Raw genomic sequence first — 17,416 nt, 5'->3', positions numbered from 1 at the left:
TCCCAGCGCTTTCACACGTGGGCATTGGATAGGATTTAGCGCGCATAGCTTCCAATATCCCTAGATAGTGGGGGTTGGCTCGGTTAGTACGAGTTCACGAATACACGACGTAGACGAATAATATGCAAGTGGCACAGGCAAAAGAAATCCCTCCGTTCGACTATGCTACACATTTGCAGTTGACTGCATGCCCATATAGATACACCGCCGATTCTATCATAGCTGTCCACCTTTATGCGTGCAGGTATTCGGGCTTGATGAAATCGGCCATGTTCTTCGGCCTGGGATATGGGTTCTCTGTGACGCACGTTAGCAGGGACGAGTAACAACAGGCAAAGAACAAACGCACCGTGGTGACCGTGGTCATGGCCATGTGCATCATCGGGCGGACCAACGTAGTGCATCTTGTATGCAGAGCCGCATTCCATGCATCGGGCGACGGGCTCCTCGCGGGTGAGCTGATATGTATTAGCTTCCAACCGAACAAATAGGAATAAGGGCGTGTCTCACAGTGATCCAGAGGACATTGTGCGAGTCAGCGGGGTAGCCCGTGCAGCCGAGGTACTGCTCGTTGCCGGCGGAGTTGACGACGATGGGGTCCTCGAGGGTGCCTGCAATGCCATCAGCCATCAGCCATCACGCCATCCTTATCCCAATTATTCCCAGACACTCCGGTTTCAATCTTCGCTCATCGTAGTGACGTACCAAGGCGGCTAGCATCCAGCGGCTTCATGTCGAAAACATCAACGCCCTGCATCTTTCCCAGGATTTCGAGACGTTCCAGACCGGTAGCTTGTTCGAGGTCGGTGGGCACGGTACCGGGCTTCGCGCCAGGTGGGAGAAGGTCCTCCTCGGTCTTGATCTCTGCATCATCTATCGTATTAGCAATTGACCTCATGTTGCATCCACACCACCATAACCGGGGTCGAGCTCGGCAGCGCGGAAGTAGGGACGGCGGGGACCACACGTACGGTCAAGCTTCTTGAAACCCTCGACAACACTCGGGGCAGATGATGAGTGGCCGGCCTCCTTGTCCGACGTGGCCTTCTCGTTCACATCGCCTGCAATTGGGGTTAGCGATACATCGTACGATAGCGAGCTCCTTGCGGGACTTACGGCGGACAAAGGTGGTGGTGAAAGTGCGGCGGGCCAGGGCGCGGGGGGCTGCTCGCCGTGCGGCTGCGAAGGCGGAGCGCTGGAGAAACATGGCGGGCGCAATTGGGGCGGAGGGGAGAGGGGGTGCGGTGGTGTCGAGCTGCAAAGATGGAAGCGTTGACGTTCAGACGATGCTCACCCGAGCTTTTGCCAAGCTTTGCTTTGCTGACACGCGAGCTTGTGCCTGCATGCGCCACAGTCGTACCGGAGCACCGCCACGTTCTGTGAATGGCTGTGATCTATCAGTGGATCATTCGTTCAAGCTCTGAGCTAGGTAGCTCCACGCGCAAACACGAAGGCCACTTCTTATGCCCATGTTCTGGTTGCCTACCTTTTACACTCAAACCTCCTCCTTTCAACTACTTCAAGAACCATGACCTTCAAGCCAGCCCTTATTATCGTGGACGTCCAAGAGGACTTCTGCCCCCCTGTAAGTCGCATACGCATGTTTCAATGCCCCTCTAACAAGCTTGCAGAATGGGTCGCTCGCTGTCGCAGGTGGTCGAGACATCGTCCCTACGCTCAACGAGCTCCTCGCCCTCCCGTTCCCCGTCAAGATCGCAACCAAAGACTTCCACCCGCAAGACCACATCTCCTTCGCTTCGAACCACGAACCACCGAACAACAAACCCTTCGAATCCACGATAACTATCGAAAACCCGCTCAATCCCTCAGAGACCCAGGAAACGCGCCTATGGCCGGATCATTGCGTGCAAGGCACAAAGGGCTCGGAGCTAGTCCCGGAGCTGGATGTTAGCCTGGTACACGCGATCGTGGAAAAGGGCCAGGATAAGCGCGTAGAGATGTACTCTGCGTTTGCGGATCCGTTCAAGAATCCATGTGTGAGCAAGAGCAACCTAGCGAAGATACTGCACGATGAGGGGGTCACGGACGTGTATGTTGCGGGGTTAGCTGCGGACTACTGCGTCCGGTATACGGCAATAGATTCCAGTAACGAGGGCTTCAAGACGTGGGTGGTGGGCGAGGCGACCAAGGCTGTGGATCCCTCTGCTATGGACCAAGTGCATGAGGAGTACAGCAAGGTGGGCGTGAAAGTGATCAGCAAGGATGCTCAGGAGATTGAGAAGGTTAAGGAGTACAGCTGAGAAAGCTCAACAACTTTCGATTGGGTGGATTTATTGGCCGGAAAGTGGTCTGCATGATGCGCTTCGACACCGGTCAATGTATGCTCCGTATTTAGGGAATGGCGGTTACGGCAGATACCCGTGGGATCAGGGTTGGCGTTACATAGAGGATTCACTAACTCAACACCCACGAATTGATCTAGTCATGTAAGCTCCATATTTTCTCCAACTTTCCCTCGCCAACCGCGTCTACATGTCTCGCTGTATCTGTATTCGGATGCGCTGGAGTGCCGATTCCGACCATGCCGAGCTCAACGTGGGGCAGCTGTGAATTGCTTTTAAGGAGCTTGAACACCCAAGTGAAAGGCGCCAGTGGCAATTATGTCTATGGTCAGGCGTGCGACAGGAGCCCTCCGGGGTAAGTTTACAAGTGTTTCATTCAGCATTGTTTATCCAGCACCGCGGGGCTGTCCAGGTGTGGCTCTCGCGAGGTCCACGCCGCCAAATTTTCCCCGCGCCCGCGCGTTCCGTCATCGCTCCGCGGCCAGGGTCGTTGGCTGTGCAGCTGCCACACCTCCTTCACTCCGTCACCGACCGCCTAGTCACCAGAGCTGCCGCCTGACGCCGGAACCACTGGAATTCCCGCTTACTTCCTTTATAAACTCTTTCTTCTTGTCTTGCTGCGTATATTTCGAGCGAATAGATACCCCACCATGGTTCTGGGACACGGGCATAGGCGGCACTCGTTAGCCAGTGCGTCATTCCCTTGGCTTCCCCTTTCGGCATCTACTGAGGGGCTATTGGGAGAGAGTGAAGGCTAATGCTGAATTTGTGGATTGCAGGCAGCAGATCCTCGACCGACGAGACCCGAGGCGATGAAGCCGCGAAAGAGGACGAGACTGTGGTGGATGCGGACCAGGGCAACAGTACGTCTTGCGCGCTATCCTAGAACCGCTTCGAGGAGTATGAAGAGCTGGCTAACATGGACTTCTTGGGCAGTGCTCATGCACATCATATCACAGCTACGGCCCGGCGCGGACCTGAGTCGAGTAACGCTACCCACCTTCATATTGGAGCCGCGCTCGATGCTGGAAAGAATAACAAAGTGCGCTTGCGCGGACCCGGGCATGTACAAGGCAGCAGCAGTACTGACCGCTGGAATAGTTTCATGGCGCACCCCGAGACACTCCTCCCCATGACCAAGATCGAAGACCCCGTCCAACGATTCGTAGCAGTAGTGAAGTTCTATCTCAGCGGCTGGCACATCAGACCTGCGTACGCACACTCGGCCCTCCCCCACAGCCCATAAGCAGCAGCTGATGTCAGTGCAGAGGCGTCAAGAAGCCGCTGAATCCGATATTAGGCGAGATATTCACTTGCTATTGGGACTACCCCGACAAGACGCGGGGATACTACATAGCCGAGCAGACGTCGCATCACCCGCCGAAATCGAGCTACTTCTTCATGGCACCCGAACATCACATTCGGATCGACGGTACGCTGAAGCCGAGGAGTAAATTTTTGGGAAACTCGGCCGCGAGTATGATGGAAGGAATAGCTGTGATGAGGTTCTTGAATACTGGCGAACGATTGTGGGTGCAGGAAACAGAGGGTATACAGGCGGCTGCTAACGCATCTCTAGCTTCGTCACGCAACCTAACATGTACGCCCGAGGAATTCTATTCGGCAAGATGAGGTACGAACTTGGGGACCACAGCTATGTCCGATGCCCCGAATCCGGCATGGTAGCAGATCTTGAGTTCAAAACAAAAGGATACTTTGGTGGGACGTATAACGCCATTGGCGGCTACATAAAAGACAAGAACGACAAACAGCTCTATGAACTTTCCGGGCTTTGGAACGAGGAGATGTACATCAAAGACCTAACGGTACGTACCACGTCTTGCCCTTATAGATGCTACCCCAGGAGGACTTTAGTCGCAAGGTAGTAGCCGCTAATGCGCTCGTAGACTGGCAAGAAGGAGTTGCTTTTCGATGCAACACACGCGAAGCACACCCCGCCAAAGGCCCGACCGTTAGGAGAACAGGAGGAGCGGGAATCACAGCGGCTATGGCATATCGTGACTGAAGCTGTGAAGCGGAGAGATCAGGAAACGGCATCGGAAGAAAAGGCGCGAATCGAAGACATGCAAAGAGATGAAGCCGCGAGACGAATGAATGAGGGTGTTGATTGGCATCCACAGCTCTTCAGACGTGTGCATGGAGGCCACGGCGGAAGTGAAGAGGGTGAAGAGGATCTGGATTGGATCATCAATGCCAGAATGTCAGCCCTCCCATTTGTCCAAGAAGCGGCTTTTGCTGACCCTCCAACAGCGACGCCAAGACACCAGAGGAACAGGTGAAGCAGATTCTGCATATTGCGCCAATACTCCCCGGACAGACCCCGGATCGGAGATTCAGTATCCCCTCACGGTCACGGAACCCTAGCTTAGAGCGAATGCCCACCCGCCACAGCCACAAAGCTCATGAAATTCCCCACAAGAACCCCGAGGTGATGAAATCCGAGCCTGAACTCCCTCAGCAGCCGCCAAAGCAGCACCAGCAGACATTCGGCGACCTAATCGATCTAAGCGACCCTGTTCCCCAGCCGCCAGCAGCTAGAAAGCCAAATCCGAGCAACCCAGCGAATCCACCACTCGCGCCGATACACAAGCCAAAGTCGCAACCTGAGAATCACGTCATCAATCACCAAGAGCATGCCTTTGCGAAATCGATGCCGCCGTCGAAACTCCTCAATTCGGTAGAGGGAGAGTCGGGGAAACAGCATGCGATTCGGAGGACCGATTCAGAGACTCACGAGGAGGATGAGTTTCATGATGCGCATTCGTAAGCTAAGGCGATGCTGAGTCTTGATTGTTCAACACGGCGGATTGATGCTTGTGCTTAGGGATCTCATGAGAAGGAGGTGCGAGTGCGGTCCCAGATGTGCCGTGCTTTGAGGGCTTCCTCTCTATTCTCAATAGGTGGACACTATATACCAACTTTAGGGCATGATTCTTTCTGGGATTGTGGCAGTTAAAAGGGCAGCACTTCAGGCATGAAATGCGCCCACGTAGTAATAAATGAGGTCTGCGTATCACCGTTGCGACTGCAATCTGTTACATTCGCGCGTCATAAGTGACTACACGCCTAAGTCTTGCTTTTCCGATCCTCTTCCCCTGTCCTCTCCTCCCCGCTTCTCCGCATCGTCACGTGCCATTCAGCGGCGAGATCTAGAATCAGCAGAGAGGTCTCCTGCCTATATAAATGGGACCGACGCTCTTTCTCCTTTCTTTCTCCTCACACCTCGTGTGCTGGCTCGTTTTGCTAAAAGGACTTCGAAAGGAAAATATGGTGGAGATGGTTGTGCGCGCGGTCAAAAACCAACAAAATACGATAAAATGTGGTGGCTGTCCGCCTGGCATATGTCACACGCTTGAGGCTGGAGGGAGTATGATGAAATGAAAATGATTGAACTTGTATGGGTGGATGAGATATGTGGTTTCGAACGCCCTGTCTCTCTCTTTTCTTTTGGCCATCTGTCTATAAAAACCCGTCTGGTCGTTCCTGATTCCTTCCTCTTCACGCACAGTGATCTCTGATAGTTTCGGTTAAAGGACGGTGTTGAGGTGATTGTGGGCTAGATTGAGATGATAGCGTGCTCAAGACCGCTATGGAGGAATATTGAGCGGAATGAGTAAGAATGGCTGCAAATGTGGTCTTTGGGTGGTGCGCTTGGGAAGACATTTTGTGGCAAGGTATCCCGGGGTGGTTGGTGGTGATGGTGGGGAGAGTCATCGCACCTTTCTTACCTCCTCTGGGTATATAAACACCTCCCGCCACGCTAAGCCCTACCTTCTTACGCCTCGCGTTACAGTTGCATTTACTAAAATACCGCATGCAAAAAAGACATTGGGGAGTCTAAAATGACGAATTCCTTAATAACATCGGATTTCTGGTCGGTGCGGTGCTTCAAGAAGGGCGTTGCAGCATCAGCATGGAAGACGGAGGCAGAGGTCGTCTTCCGCACGTGGGGCATTGGGAGCGGTGACGGGGATGCCTCAAGAAGCGGAGTAGATGATGGCCGAGGACTGGATGACGATGATGCATTTCCTCACCACCGAAGATAACACTTATTCCGAACTAGCGTTGGGGGGGAGTCGCCTGAGAGGTCGAAAGGAGCTGCGGACCCTGGCTAAAGGTATAAAAACCTTCCGTACCTCGCTCTTTCTTGCTATCTCCATACTCAGTTCTAGCGGCATTCGCAAAAATCCCCAAAGGTCAGGCGACATGGGTGAGACTAAAAGCTTCAAAAATGGAAGGCATGTGGCTGGTTTGACGTTGCATCTCAAAATTGACGAGCAGTCAACTAGCGGGGAAGTAGGAGATGTCTGGACTTCGCTCCATGGGAGTTCAATGCATGCCCGGAGAAACATGGTATCTTGCTGTGGTGTTGTTTATAATCAGCTTTCAACGCCCTTGGTTCGTTTACCATTGTTTCTTCTCTTGTCTGGCATGGAAAATTGTGCAATGTTCGAGGTCTCGAGCGTGGGTATATATACCACTCCCCCTTCTGCGTTCTTTCTTCTTCACACCTCGCATCTCAGTTGCTTTTACTAAAAGCAGCAGGGATGTCAGGCGATAATGGGTAGAAACAAAATTGCCCTCTAGAACGATGATGTGCTTGCGCGCCTGGGTCGGGGCCTGAACATTGCAGGAAAGAAGGGGGCCATGGTAGTCCATGGAGACGGTCGATGCGATGGTGAGCATCATCGATAGCCGTGACGCTGCGCATCTCGGAAGCCCACAGCTTCAGATTTACGAAATTTCCGGCCCTAGCAAAAGTCAGTCTCTGGCGAAAGGTTTATAAACCTCTCGCGATCGCTCTTCCCTATTCCACCCAACACCACTCTGTCCCCTCCACTAAAACGGATCAGGGGCACCGGGCATGGTGGGACTAAAAACCAGGAGTGTGCTGCTACATGCCTGGGAGATGAAGCAGGGCTTGAAAATGATGGTGAAATTTGGGGGATGGAGCGGATGGTTGAACATTCCAGAAATATGTGCCCAATATGGGGTGGTACGACACAGTTGCTTCAGGAGCCTCCAGGCGTTGAGAAAGGTACATAAATCCCTTTCGCATCCACTTTTCTTTCCTCTTTGCGCTACGATGTTCGGCTCTGCTGCACTAATATCTGTGGTCGACAAACTCCATGGAGGACTAAAAGCGCTCTTGACTCGATGTATGCGTTTGGGAGCGCGGAGAAGAGGTTCCACCAAACCACCTGCAGTCCCCCGATAAAATCATCCCTAGAGAACGCGCTTCTCGAAACACCGCCTGCGGTGGACGAGAAGGGCCAGGAGTCATCAATGGCTTGGAAGTGGGTGTGCTGGGGTTGATGAGCATTGAAGCCTTGTACTCTCAGCAGTCTCGGAATTTGGGCCCGCGTCCTATCAAATCCCTCGACCTGTCCAACGCTTGGGGAAGGGTACAAAAGCCAAATCTTCTACGGTCTCCCTTCTCTCTTATTAACACTTAATTCTCACCCCTTTTTTTGTGTTAAACGAAAGAGTTTGGTAGTAGTTCTATGTGGCACTAAAAGTGAGAGGCCGTCAGACCATGTTCCGGGGAGACGGGGGGGGGTCTTCTAAAATTGCCTACGGAAATGCAGATGGGAACTTGGGAAAGAGGAATTGGTGTATGGATATGACAAGAGCTCGATGGTGGCAATAGAAGTAACTTGATGAGGATCCGTTATTTCTAGGTTCTTCGATTTCTATCTTCGAGTGATTAGGCTAAGATCCGTGATCTATCGTGTCATCATTGAAAACACATCATACTACGAGCGTCAGACGACGGGCTTATAAGTCCTTCAGCAGCCTACTTTCTTTCCTCTTCACACTCCAGCACTCAATTTTCTGCACTAGATAGATGATATGGCGAATGGGAACATGGTGAAAAAAATAAAATCGAACTTTACATCACGCCATGTTCTTTGGATCTGGCGGCTGTGAGAAGAGGAAAAAGAGAGGCAACCACTAGGACCTGAAGGTATGAAACGTGGCAAGCAACATGAGACATGGCATTCAGAACCGAGGGGATACTGCCACCATAGAGCACTTTAATCAGGTCCTTTGAGCGGAGGCCTAGATTGGTGGTAAGCATCACCACTCTCCCCTTGGTCTCCAGATTCGAGCCTTCTTCCCACTGGTTGCGAGACATTCGAGGCTCAGGGCACACGTATATAGCATCTTTTACGGCGATGGATTTCCCTTTTTACGCTTACAGCCCTGGTCGCCCTTACTAAAAAGCGATACGTGCGTCATGCATGGTCTTCTGAAAAGATGCTATCTAGATATATACATGACGGCCTTCACGGGTTCGCAGAGTCGACGAATGACCCAAACCGATATGCAGACAAAAGTTCAACATCATGCAGTCCGGTGTCCTCGTTCCCGTCGAGCAGTGGGATATGAAGGAAGAAGGCGTCTAAACCTCGGACCGAAGAGCACCGAAGTGCGAGAAATCTCCAGAGAGAAGACTCCAGGCTCCAGCGAAAGGTATATAAACGTCTTCCACCGGCTAGCTACCTTCTCTCTTCACAATGCTTCTGGCGGTCTCCCGCTCTAAGAGGGGGGACGTTGGCGACTATGGAGGAACTAAAAATCGTCGGCCTCCACTGCATGGTTCTGCTGCTTGCAGCAACGGAAACTCATAAGTTGGGTGGAGTGGAGTCTAAAAATGGGGGAAGTTATCCATGATGCGAGAGTTTTGGGGAGAGGCGAGCGTCCAATCTCGGGGATGCAGTCCGATATGCTGTAAGACGAGGACCGAATGCATGGTACTGCATCGATCCGATTGAGTATTACGGTTCCTGGAGTTTTTCATGGCGCTCCACATCAGCACGACACGGTTCCGCTTTCCTTATGATTGGGCAAACCAAACTGACATCCGCACTACTCAAGTCCGCGGATCTATATAAACCCCCTACCTTTTTCTTTAGACTTCTCTTCACGCATCCTGTGCAGGTATTGTAGATTAAAATCAAAAGATTCGATATCATGGCTGTTTCGAAAGCTGATGCGCACTTAACATGTACCTGAGTTCTGTAGGAAAGGAAAGGACGAAGAAATCGCGAAATAGGGAGGCAGATTGTTGTCCTAGAATCATGAATTTATTGAATCGTGCGCAAGCGCAATGGTGGTGATACTCACCACGAATCTCCTTGGAATTGAGTATGTAGTCATGTCTGGTAGCTAGGACAGAAGGTGAACGAAGGTCCTCCAAGTCTCCTCAGCCGCTCTAAATTGGAAGGTCGTCTCATCTTGAACTCCGAAATCGATCCCACAAGGGAGAATAAACGTGCATCATAATGCGTGTACCTCATCTCGTCCTTAACTTCACCATACAAGATCGCCGTTCCTACATCCTATGCAGAGCGGGACGCTCCGCCATGATCCCCAAACAAATCAGAATGCCCAGGACAGCCATCAGCACCCCAAGCGGCACCGTCATCGCCGCAACCGCAAGCCAAACCGGCACCACTTGCGTCAGATTCTGGACAAAGAACGCAAGCGGCACATTCCAGAGCACCATCTTCAGCTGACGCCGATTCGGACCCTGCGCGAATTCCTGAAAGTGTATGGAGACGACGATCAAAATAGGAAACAGAGCGATGGTGTTCAGGATGGGAACACACAATCCGGCGTCCATGCCAGACAGGTAGGCCAGATACTTCGGGAAGGCCCACGTGTCAGGCAAGTGGGGGAGGAACCATTCAAGGATCGCAAAGGGAAGCAGCATGGTGAGAAACTTGCCGATTTCTTCGAAGTGAAGGAAGAGCGGGTCGTAGATGTAGTACAACCAGAGCTCGACGCCATCGGCAATTGTGAGTGTACCCTCAAGCAAGCCTGCATTCAGCGCATCGAAGCGCCATATGTGTTCCGACTGCGTCCCACAAGTGTTAATTAACTCCTCCCGCGCGCTTTCTATCCAGCACGTGGGCGAAAGATCGTTTTCCATTTCCAGCAGCCAGTTGACCCACCGCGGCACTGGCGAGGTCTTGCGAATGGGCTGGCGGCATAGCGTACAGGCCAATCGACCGTCGCGAACGAGCCGAGCAAGGCATTCGGAGCCTACGAGATGCTTGCAGGGCAGGATCCGAACAGGCTGGCAGACGACTTCGTGAGGGTCGGCGGGGTCGTTTTTCTCGCCATAGTCGCGCCAGCAAGTGTTGCAGCGCATGTCTTCGCATGGGATGGAGGAGATGGGAAGGGTGCTGGTGTTCATTTTCGAGAGGAGGCCCGGGAGCGCGCGGATGTCGGTAGGAGGAGCGCCGGGTGCCATGGCGGTTGGACGCTGTTTAGCGTTTGGCTTGGAGGGAGATGAGATTGAGAGAACGCTATGGGTATAATATAGCGGAGTGTAAAGGGAGCTGTGGCCGTCAGAGCGGCATTGAAAGTGCACGTTGGTTCCACTGTACTGAAACGAAGGTATAGCGGTGAATGTCAAAACGAGACATCTTACGGTGGTTCAATTCGCTCAATGAGCCCACAATGCTGGTCAACGAGGACTCATGCGTGTTCTTGAATTTGTGAGTACAATGGAGGCACGGAGGACGTCCTGGAAATTAGTGCGAAAAGAGAGTTCTACTAGCTTGTTAGCGAATGTAAGACATTGTATGGATGTAAGACATTAAGTATACATGTATTGTATATTGAGTATATACAAGACCCTTTCGAGATTGTGCAGCTAGGTTGCCATATCCGGCGCTCCTACAAATTGAAGCAGCTGGCGTAGTACGTTACCGTAGCCGGCCAATCTGAGAACATGGCTTTGATCCCAACTTGCTTGGCGAGAACATCCAGAACGGTATACATATCGCCGTCGTTATTGACAGCATCGGCGACATACTGGTAATAATAGTCGCCTCCATGGTTTAGCCATCCCGATCGCTCAAAGCTCCATGTCACAATGTCCAGCTTGGCCTTCTTCGCCGCGATAGCATACTCAGAGGGTATAATCTTTCCGCTGGCATCGAGCTTGGTGAGAGCGAAGAATGCAGGCGCTACAATCTTGACACCCTTCTTGGCGAGCTCGGGAAGGCTCGCAGTCGCGTTGATGTAGCCTTCTTCGGTGTCGACGCGCTCATCGAGATAAACAGCTTGCTTTCCAAAGGCGGGCTCGTTCTTGATCCAGTAAAAGATGTCATCTGGAAGAAATGACTGCGGCCAGACACGGCTGGGCTTGATACCGGCCTTCTTATAAGCATTGATCATGTCCTGCGCGTACTGCTCCTGCGTGTAGCCGTCGAAAGGCATATCTACCTCGGGTGTCTTCAGTTCGGGCGTGAACTTCAAGCTCCAGCTGTTGACAAGGCCGATGTACTCATCATGCGTCATCACGGTGCCGCACGTAGCGTACAAATCGGTGCGGAAATATGGTGTGCCGTCCATGTATTCTTCAACGGTCGTCGCGTTAGGATTGAAGCCATCCATTTTGCCGCACAGGGATTTAAACTCCTCCATAGTGATATCGCTCGTACAGCACTTTGCCGTCGCCGGCTCCCCGTTCGCCGCAGGTGTGAACGGGGTCGTGCATTTCGCGGCCAAGTCGGTGCGGTTCAGGATGTTGGTCGTGGTGTGCAGATCGCACTGTGCATGGCGGCACACGAGTTTCTTGTCCTTAGTAAAAGCGACGTCGCACTCGATAACACCAGCTCCTTCTCTTCGCGCGGCCGTGTAGCTTTCCTTCGTATGTTCGGGGAATTGAAGCGGCGCGCCGCGGTGCGCGAAGACAAATTCGGAGGGCTTGAACGGGCCTTCTGAGCAGCTCTGCAGCTTCTTCTTCAATGGCCCTTCGTCCATGTTGTCGACAAGATAGAAAGGGCGCGGTCCGAGCTGGACGTTGAGCTTTCCATACCCATTGCCGTAGCTGCTCTTGGGCACCACGGCGGCGGAAGCCAGGCCGATAAGCACCGTCAACGCGAGGAAAGAGCGCATCGTAAAAGCTTGACAAGAGCGTCGTGCTCAAAGGTTGGGGATCTGGAAGGTATCGTTCCTGCAGCACGAGCCGCAGTGCCCTGGGCTGTCATCCTACTTATTCTCCACGCGTCGGCCTAGAGCTCTCCCAGCTACCAGGAACGCGACCAGGGAAGCTCCATAGCTCCTGCACGTGTAGGTGTTCTCGGGATGACAGCTCTTGGGACCGTAAACGAAGTTGACGTCGTGCAGGGCTAGAGACTTGAGATACGAACTGCAACGCAGGATGAGGTTAGCTTGCCGAGATGCCAAGTGCACGTTGTCGAATGGCAGGACGATAATCTCTCGATAAGAGGTGAATATCTTATATCTTTGCTGATGGACCTGCGGCCACAAGCTTAGCATTGAGTAAACGGAAGGTGCAAGAGTGAGTTCTTGGGGTTGCGTCATGCACAGCAGAGGGAAGCTAGGGTGGCGGTATGAGCGTGTTTAGACTCGAGAGTAGACTCAAGAGTAAATACGATCGAGGTGAAGATGCTCTTTGGCAAATCTTTGTGACAATAAATGCCCTATTGACGCCTGGCGCTATAGCGATGTGTAGGCGAGAGGTTATCGTTGGGTTGTTGAGAACAGAGGTATTGGATTAGTTAGATCCGAACAGTAGCCGAAGTCGGATCTAGATCGGGTCAGCACTCCCTCCAGTAACACCTGGCATAACCACTGACACTCTTCCCGGATGCTTACGCACCCACCCTTCGCACACGAACTGTCTTCCCATCGCTTTTATAGACAGAAAATCTGCCACTTCAAAGCGGGCAAGGAAGTCGGAGCCGTTCACCGCGACCTCACCGTCCATCACGTTGATGACGTCTCGGTCAATTCCAGTAGCCTTCCTAGTCAATTTCGAGGTGCTACTCTGAATGCCGGGCTCATGGCTTGTCCTGGTATAAGAATACAAGGGCAGCCATATTCAAAGGAAATGAACTTTGACAGTAGCCCAATTCGCGGTTCATTCACAGTTGTCCGGTGAATGGTCCATGAAGCGGACCATGAGACGCTAGAAATTCGATTCAACACTACAATCCTATAACTCATAAAGCTTTCCCCAGGATGAATCGACGAATATATAAAACGATCGATGGGCAACATTCATATCTTCGTAAACTCCCGCACACCGCCATACGCTATCAAGTCAATTCGAATTACCTATTAGCTGAAGAACTCTACCATGGAGCCACAACCATTTCGCTTCCTCGACCTCCCCACGGAGCTGCGTGTCATGGTGTACGAGCGACTGCCGCGTCGAGTCAAGAACGACAGGATTCGAACCGGAACTCCACCTCAGGATTATGCCTCAACAATAACCCTGATCACCAAGTCGGTCTGCCTATCCATCCTTCGGGTCAACAAATTAGTCAACGAAGAAGCGCGCCCTGTCATTGAGACCATCGCCCGGAAGTATATACTAGAGTCTCCGCCGAGGATCATATCTGCTGCATCCAATTGCAGCCGTCTCACCGCCGTCGAGGATATCTTTAAGGTGATTACCGGGTCGCTTGAGATTGCTTTAGCCGAAGGAAAAGATGCCGTAACGCGTGACCAGATTGAAGATAAGTGGCACCCTGACAACCCTCTACAGCTTTACGCTGACTTGGAAAGAGTTCACGCTTACTCAGGCAACGACCCCTGATCAACCTGGCGGCCCCGCCCGGTTCTAATGTAACTGCATGTGGCGTTCATTTCACCCGCATACATTCCGAAACTGCGGGCCAGGGTGTGGAAAATGCCCTCTACAAATTCGTCCTCCAAGCCGCGCACCAGCTCCTTTATGCCGCTAGCCGCAACAGGCCACGCCTCGCCCAAATGGTCATTGGAACACCGTGCATCGATGATTTGCGAGCCACTTTGCAGATGATAGTTGATCTGTGGGATATCAACCGATGGCATTACAGACATACGCAAGTTCAAATTGGCTTGGCTGGCCGGCTCGCCGGTCCGCGTGCAGATACTAAGCTTGGCGTTGATTCTGTCCTGAAATGGTTTCCGCAGGGAGTGACGCATTTGTGGAATGTTCGGGACGGAGAAAAGGTTTGCGAACCCATAGACAAAGAGAGCTGGAAAGAGTGGGTGGAAGAGTAATCCTCTCCAAACTGTTCTGCGAGGATGGTGGTCACACAGTACGGATTAAAAAAGGCACACAACTCCTCTGTCCGCTTCCCCTATACTTGGAGAACTGCTGTGACTTAGAGGAACTGCCATGAAGTTGCTGGAGGACTAGGATATTGAAATGTTCTTTGAACGATGAACGATCAATAGTACACAGATAGAATGGAATGAGTCGCCCTACTTATACGTCTCTCCTCCATGATGGACTGGAGCTTCGCAGTGCTGCTAAACGGAAGCTCATCGACAGCGAAGCGCGAGCCAAGTCTATCTAGGTAAAGATGTCGTCTCAAGCGTCATAATCGGAATGGCGGTCGCGGATATATCGACTTCCATCTCTGAGGCCACAGGCACCGATCGATGTTCATAGGGTTCGGTGAGGTCTCGTAGGTGGAAGGCTTCGACATTGTCACGTGATAACGGAGACTGTCCCCGGGTGGGCTCTAGAATGGCTCGATTCTCGCGTCGATGTTCTACACCAGTATCCGCGATAGCTCAAGCTCGTCACCACCGACGTCTAGGTGGGCAGCGCTGGGCGACATTACAGAGAAATACATTACAGTGCGAATGCCACTGAACGATAGCGACAGTACACTCATGACGCATGCACGCAGCTCTACCGCCTATCCCCGCTACTCCTCGCACTAGCACTCGTCGAGACACTGTGCTCCTTCTTCTCAAACTCGCCCATCTCAATCGCACTCGTAATAAACCCCTGACCACCACCCGTCAAGGTCCCACTGCCCTGGTAGATCTCCTCCTCGCTCTCCGTCCTTCTCAAATCCCTCGTGTATATGTTCGGCGCTGGCGAGACCTTCGAGTTCGTTATTGTGATCGTGGTATGCGTCCTGATGCCGGATCGTGTGCCGGAGAGAGGGTGGGAATTGGTGCGGACGTGGCCGGACCTATCGTAGGAATTATAGCTCCAGTTTCTGAGCCGGAATATGCGTTGGATGAGCGGGTAGGTGAGGGGCAGGTTGGCGCAGAGGATGGCGGTGTAGGATTCGCGCAGGTACCAGACGGTCCATTCGCTGCCGAAGGGGAACCTGAAGGAATAGTACTTGTTGAGGACGGCAGCGACGATCTAATCTGGGTTAGGGATAATCGGGATGATGAGTTGATACTGCTTACCGTGAAGGTTCCAATCAAAAATATTCCGCATAAGACTGCCTTGTTCTTCTTTGGTAGCTTCACCTTGAAGAGGAGGGGTATTGGAATGGAGATGATCATCAAATCTGAGGAGATATTGAGAACGGCATTTGTGATCAAGTGGTTCGTTGCCGCAGAACATTGGAGGGACGACGTCGGGACTGCCCAGTATTGGTTGAACGGACGGCACCACACTCCGAGATAGAGAACCTCCATGATGACCTAAGATCACGATTAGATAGATACCATGACATTGTGCACGGCATCAAACTTACAAACCCCAGTGCGACGTATATGGCTACAACCAGCACAATCTTATGCTGTGGTAATAGCAACCTAGGGATTGAATTAGTGACGCTCAGCGAGGCAGGCTTGGATACTTACGTCATGCGGCTGTACATTAAGAGAAAACATGTCTTCACGAGCCAGATGGTAACAATCTGCATCTGCTCGACGACAAGAACGAGCTTGGAGCCATAGATCCGGGAATCAATCTCCTGCTGGGAGAATTGAGATACGTCATCTCCCGGAGCAATTAGGTTGCTACTCGTATTGACGATTACGTGCATGACTGCCATGACTATTGTGTCGGTGGCCTGAGGCTCCTATTAACGTTCCGCTTTACGCGTATTAGGGGAGAGCTCCTACCATCGCCGCAACAATGAGGTAGTCGTCCAATTGAAGATGCTTCCATGCTCCTCGGTGTATTCTCCTCGAGGCAAGTCGGGTGATGAGTACCAGCCAACATAGCGCGTACCAGATACCAGACTCAGGTTCGAGGGGGGACATCGCCATCCTGTACGTTGTAGGTTGTGCTTAATTAAGCCGACGAAAGCATCGAAGACCGAGAGTTGCGTAAGGACGATGTCGGTGCGCCTTCCCGCGCTTGGATTGGCATCAACCAGCAATACACAGTAGAATAGTGTCCGCGATACAGATAACGTCGTTCAAGGCGCTTAGGCAAGCATTCGAAGCCGCGTTGGGTTATGGCTCTGAAGATCGTCCCGCTCGTTGCACAACCTTGACGCCCAAGGGTGATCTTAGCGAAACCGCTGCGGAAACTCTTGACTGTGCTGCGGATGCGGACGATCGTCGACTGCGGGGCTCTGTAGATGTCAAATAGCTCGGTGAAGCTTCCAGGATATTGCGTGTAGTCGTTGGATGTCAGAGCAAAAGCCAGGAATAGCTTGTGTTGTCACTCTGTGTGTGTGGAGTAGACGACAGAGCGATCGAAGCTCCCACTTGGAGGGTACACTGCTGTAAATCACACGTGGAAGTCCCTAGGGGTTGGCAGATCCGATTTTGCGATTTTTATTTTGGGCTCGGTGACAAGTCGGTGGGACTCCTGCGACAGTCTCGCGACTATAAGGCGGGTAAAAGGTCTAGCGAAGCCGTGTTGGGGACTAACCTGCCTTTTCCGTACAAGCCGTTCGTCCTTATACGCGTTGATAAATCTCGGATCGGAGCGCCTTCACGGAGAGATATGTCTGAAACGGAAGAGAGGCAAGTTAAGAAGTCCCCAGCCACTTACAGGCCAGGTTGATTTTTACGAGTCGCAGAAAGTCTCGGTGCCGACAGGGCCGTTCCTGGACTCTTTTCGCTTGTTGCAGACCAATGGCTCCTGCGAAGCGACATCGCCTGCGATCGCAATGTGCTTTCGCGAACATGATTGATCGTCGTGAGAACGAGTGGGTCGACTATTCATGATCGTCTCAAGCAATGCCGCGAACGCTAGCGACTAGTCAAGCAGGTCCCTGACTCGACGGGAAGTCTCCCTGCAACTTGCCATGGACAGGAGACATCTGAACGGCAAGCGGCAAGCAATGCCCCTAGAACTGTCAAGGAAAGATTTGAAATTGATTAGATGAAGAGAGGTTCGCGGC

At 52.3% G+C, this 17,416-nt stretch overlaps 7 protein-coding genes across 7 annotated transcripts; 3 read left to right on the top strand and 4 right to left on the bottom strand.

Annotated features, from left to right (window-relative positions):
• Nucleotides 1-9: 9 nt before the first annotated feature.
• On the bottom strand, nucleotides 10-1,218 carry BU26DRAFT_520692 (COX5B-domain-containing protein). The gene is made up of 6 exons (XM_033829346.1): nucleotides 1,117-1,218; nucleotides 972-1,061; nucleotides 706-864; nucleotides 511-611; nucleotides 350-458; nucleotides 10-297 (listed from the first exon to the last, which is right to left on the bottom strand). Exons 1-6 carry the CDS (start codon nucleotides 1,205-1,207, stop codon nucleotides 233-235), a joined length of 615 nt encoding a protein of 204 aa, XP_033682584.1. The 5' UTR covers nucleotides 1,208-1,218; the 3' UTR covers nucleotides 10-232.
• Nucleotides 1,219-1,528: 310 nt separating this feature from the next.
• BU26DRAFT_429702 (Isochorismatase hydrolase) lies at nucleotides 1,529-2,261 on the top strand (the record flags this gene model as incomplete). The annotated part of the gene is made up of 2 exons (XM_033823842.1): nucleotides 1,529-1,585; nucleotides 1,632-2,261. The coding sequence occupies 2 exons, from the start codon at nucleotides 1,529-1,531 to the stop codon at nucleotides 2,259-2,261; spliced, it is 687 nt and encodes a 228-aa protein (XP_033682583.1).
• Nucleotides 2,262-2,623: 362 nt separating this feature from the next.
• On the top strand, nucleotides 2,624-5,353 carry BU26DRAFT_520690 (uncharacterized protein). Its single transcript, XM_033829345.1, has 8 exons — nucleotides 2,624-2,993; nucleotides 3,083-3,166; nucleotides 3,240-3,345; nucleotides 3,405-3,515; nucleotides 3,572-3,832; nucleotides 3,883-4,129; nucleotides 4,211-4,524; nucleotides 4,575-5,353. Exons 1-8 carry the CDS (start codon nucleotides 2,954-2,956, stop codon nucleotides 5,089-5,091), a joined length of 1,680 nt encoding a protein of 559 aa, XP_033682582.1. The 5' UTR covers nucleotides 2,624-2,953; the 3' UTR covers nucleotides 5,092-5,353.
• A 4,310-nt stretch (nucleotides 5,354-9,663) lies between these two features.
• BU26DRAFT_506791 (uncharacterized protein) lies at nucleotides 9,664-10,587 on the bottom strand (the record flags this gene model as incomplete). The annotated part of the gene is made up of 1 exon (XM_033826951.1): nucleotides 9,664-10,587. The coding sequence occupies one exon, from the start codon at nucleotides 10,585-10,587 to the stop codon at nucleotides 9,664-9,666; it is 924 nt and encodes a 307-aa protein (XP_033682581.1).
• Nucleotides 10,588-11,015: 428 nt separating this feature from the next.
• Nucleotides 11,016-12,613, bottom strand: BU26DRAFT_487191 (PLC-like phosphodiesterase; the record flags this gene model as incomplete). The annotated part of the gene is made up of 1 exon (XM_033825937.1): nucleotides 11,016-12,613. The coding sequence occupies exon 1, from the start codon at nucleotides 12,240-12,242 to the stop codon at nucleotides 11,016-11,018; it is 1,227 nt and encodes a 408-aa protein (XP_033682580.1). The 5' UTR covers nucleotides 12,243-12,613.
• Nucleotides 12,614-13,369: 756 nt separating this feature from the next.
• Nucleotides 13,370-13,911, top strand: BU26DRAFT_552263 (uncharacterized protein; the record flags this gene model as incomplete). Its single annotated transcript, XM_033832146.1, has 1 exon — nucleotides 13,370-13,911. Exon 1 carries the CDS (start codon nucleotides 13,450-13,452, stop codon nucleotides 13,909-13,911), a length of 462 nt encoding a protein of 153 aa, XP_033682579.1. The 5' UTR covers nucleotides 13,370-13,449.
• A 1,089-nt stretch (nucleotides 13,912-15,000) lies between these two features.
• Nucleotides 15,001-16,322, bottom strand: BU26DRAFT_429536 (uncharacterized protein; the record flags this gene model as incomplete). Its single annotated transcript, XM_033823835.1, has 5 exons — nucleotides 15,001-15,468; nucleotides 15,516-15,755; nucleotides 15,809-15,869; nucleotides 15,918-16,129; nucleotides 16,182-16,322. 5 exons carry the CDS (start codon nucleotides 16,320-16,322, stop codon nucleotides 15,001-15,003), a joined length of 1,122 nt encoding a protein of 373 aa, XP_033682578.1.
• Nucleotides 16,323-17,416: the final 1,094 nt, after the last annotated feature.

The sequence above is a fragment of the Trematosphaeria pertusa genome (genome assembly GCF_010094035.1).
Source record: "Trematosphaeria pertusa strain CBS 122368 unplaced genomic scaffold BU26scaffold_9, whole genome shotgun sequence".
NCBI classification, from domain to species: Eukaryota; Fungi; Ascomycota; class Dothideomycetes; order Pleosporales; family Trematosphaeriaceae; genus Trematosphaeria; species Trematosphaeria pertusa.
Note: the sequence above shows the minus strand (reverse complement) of the source record. Positions and strands in the feature narration are given on the sequence as shown.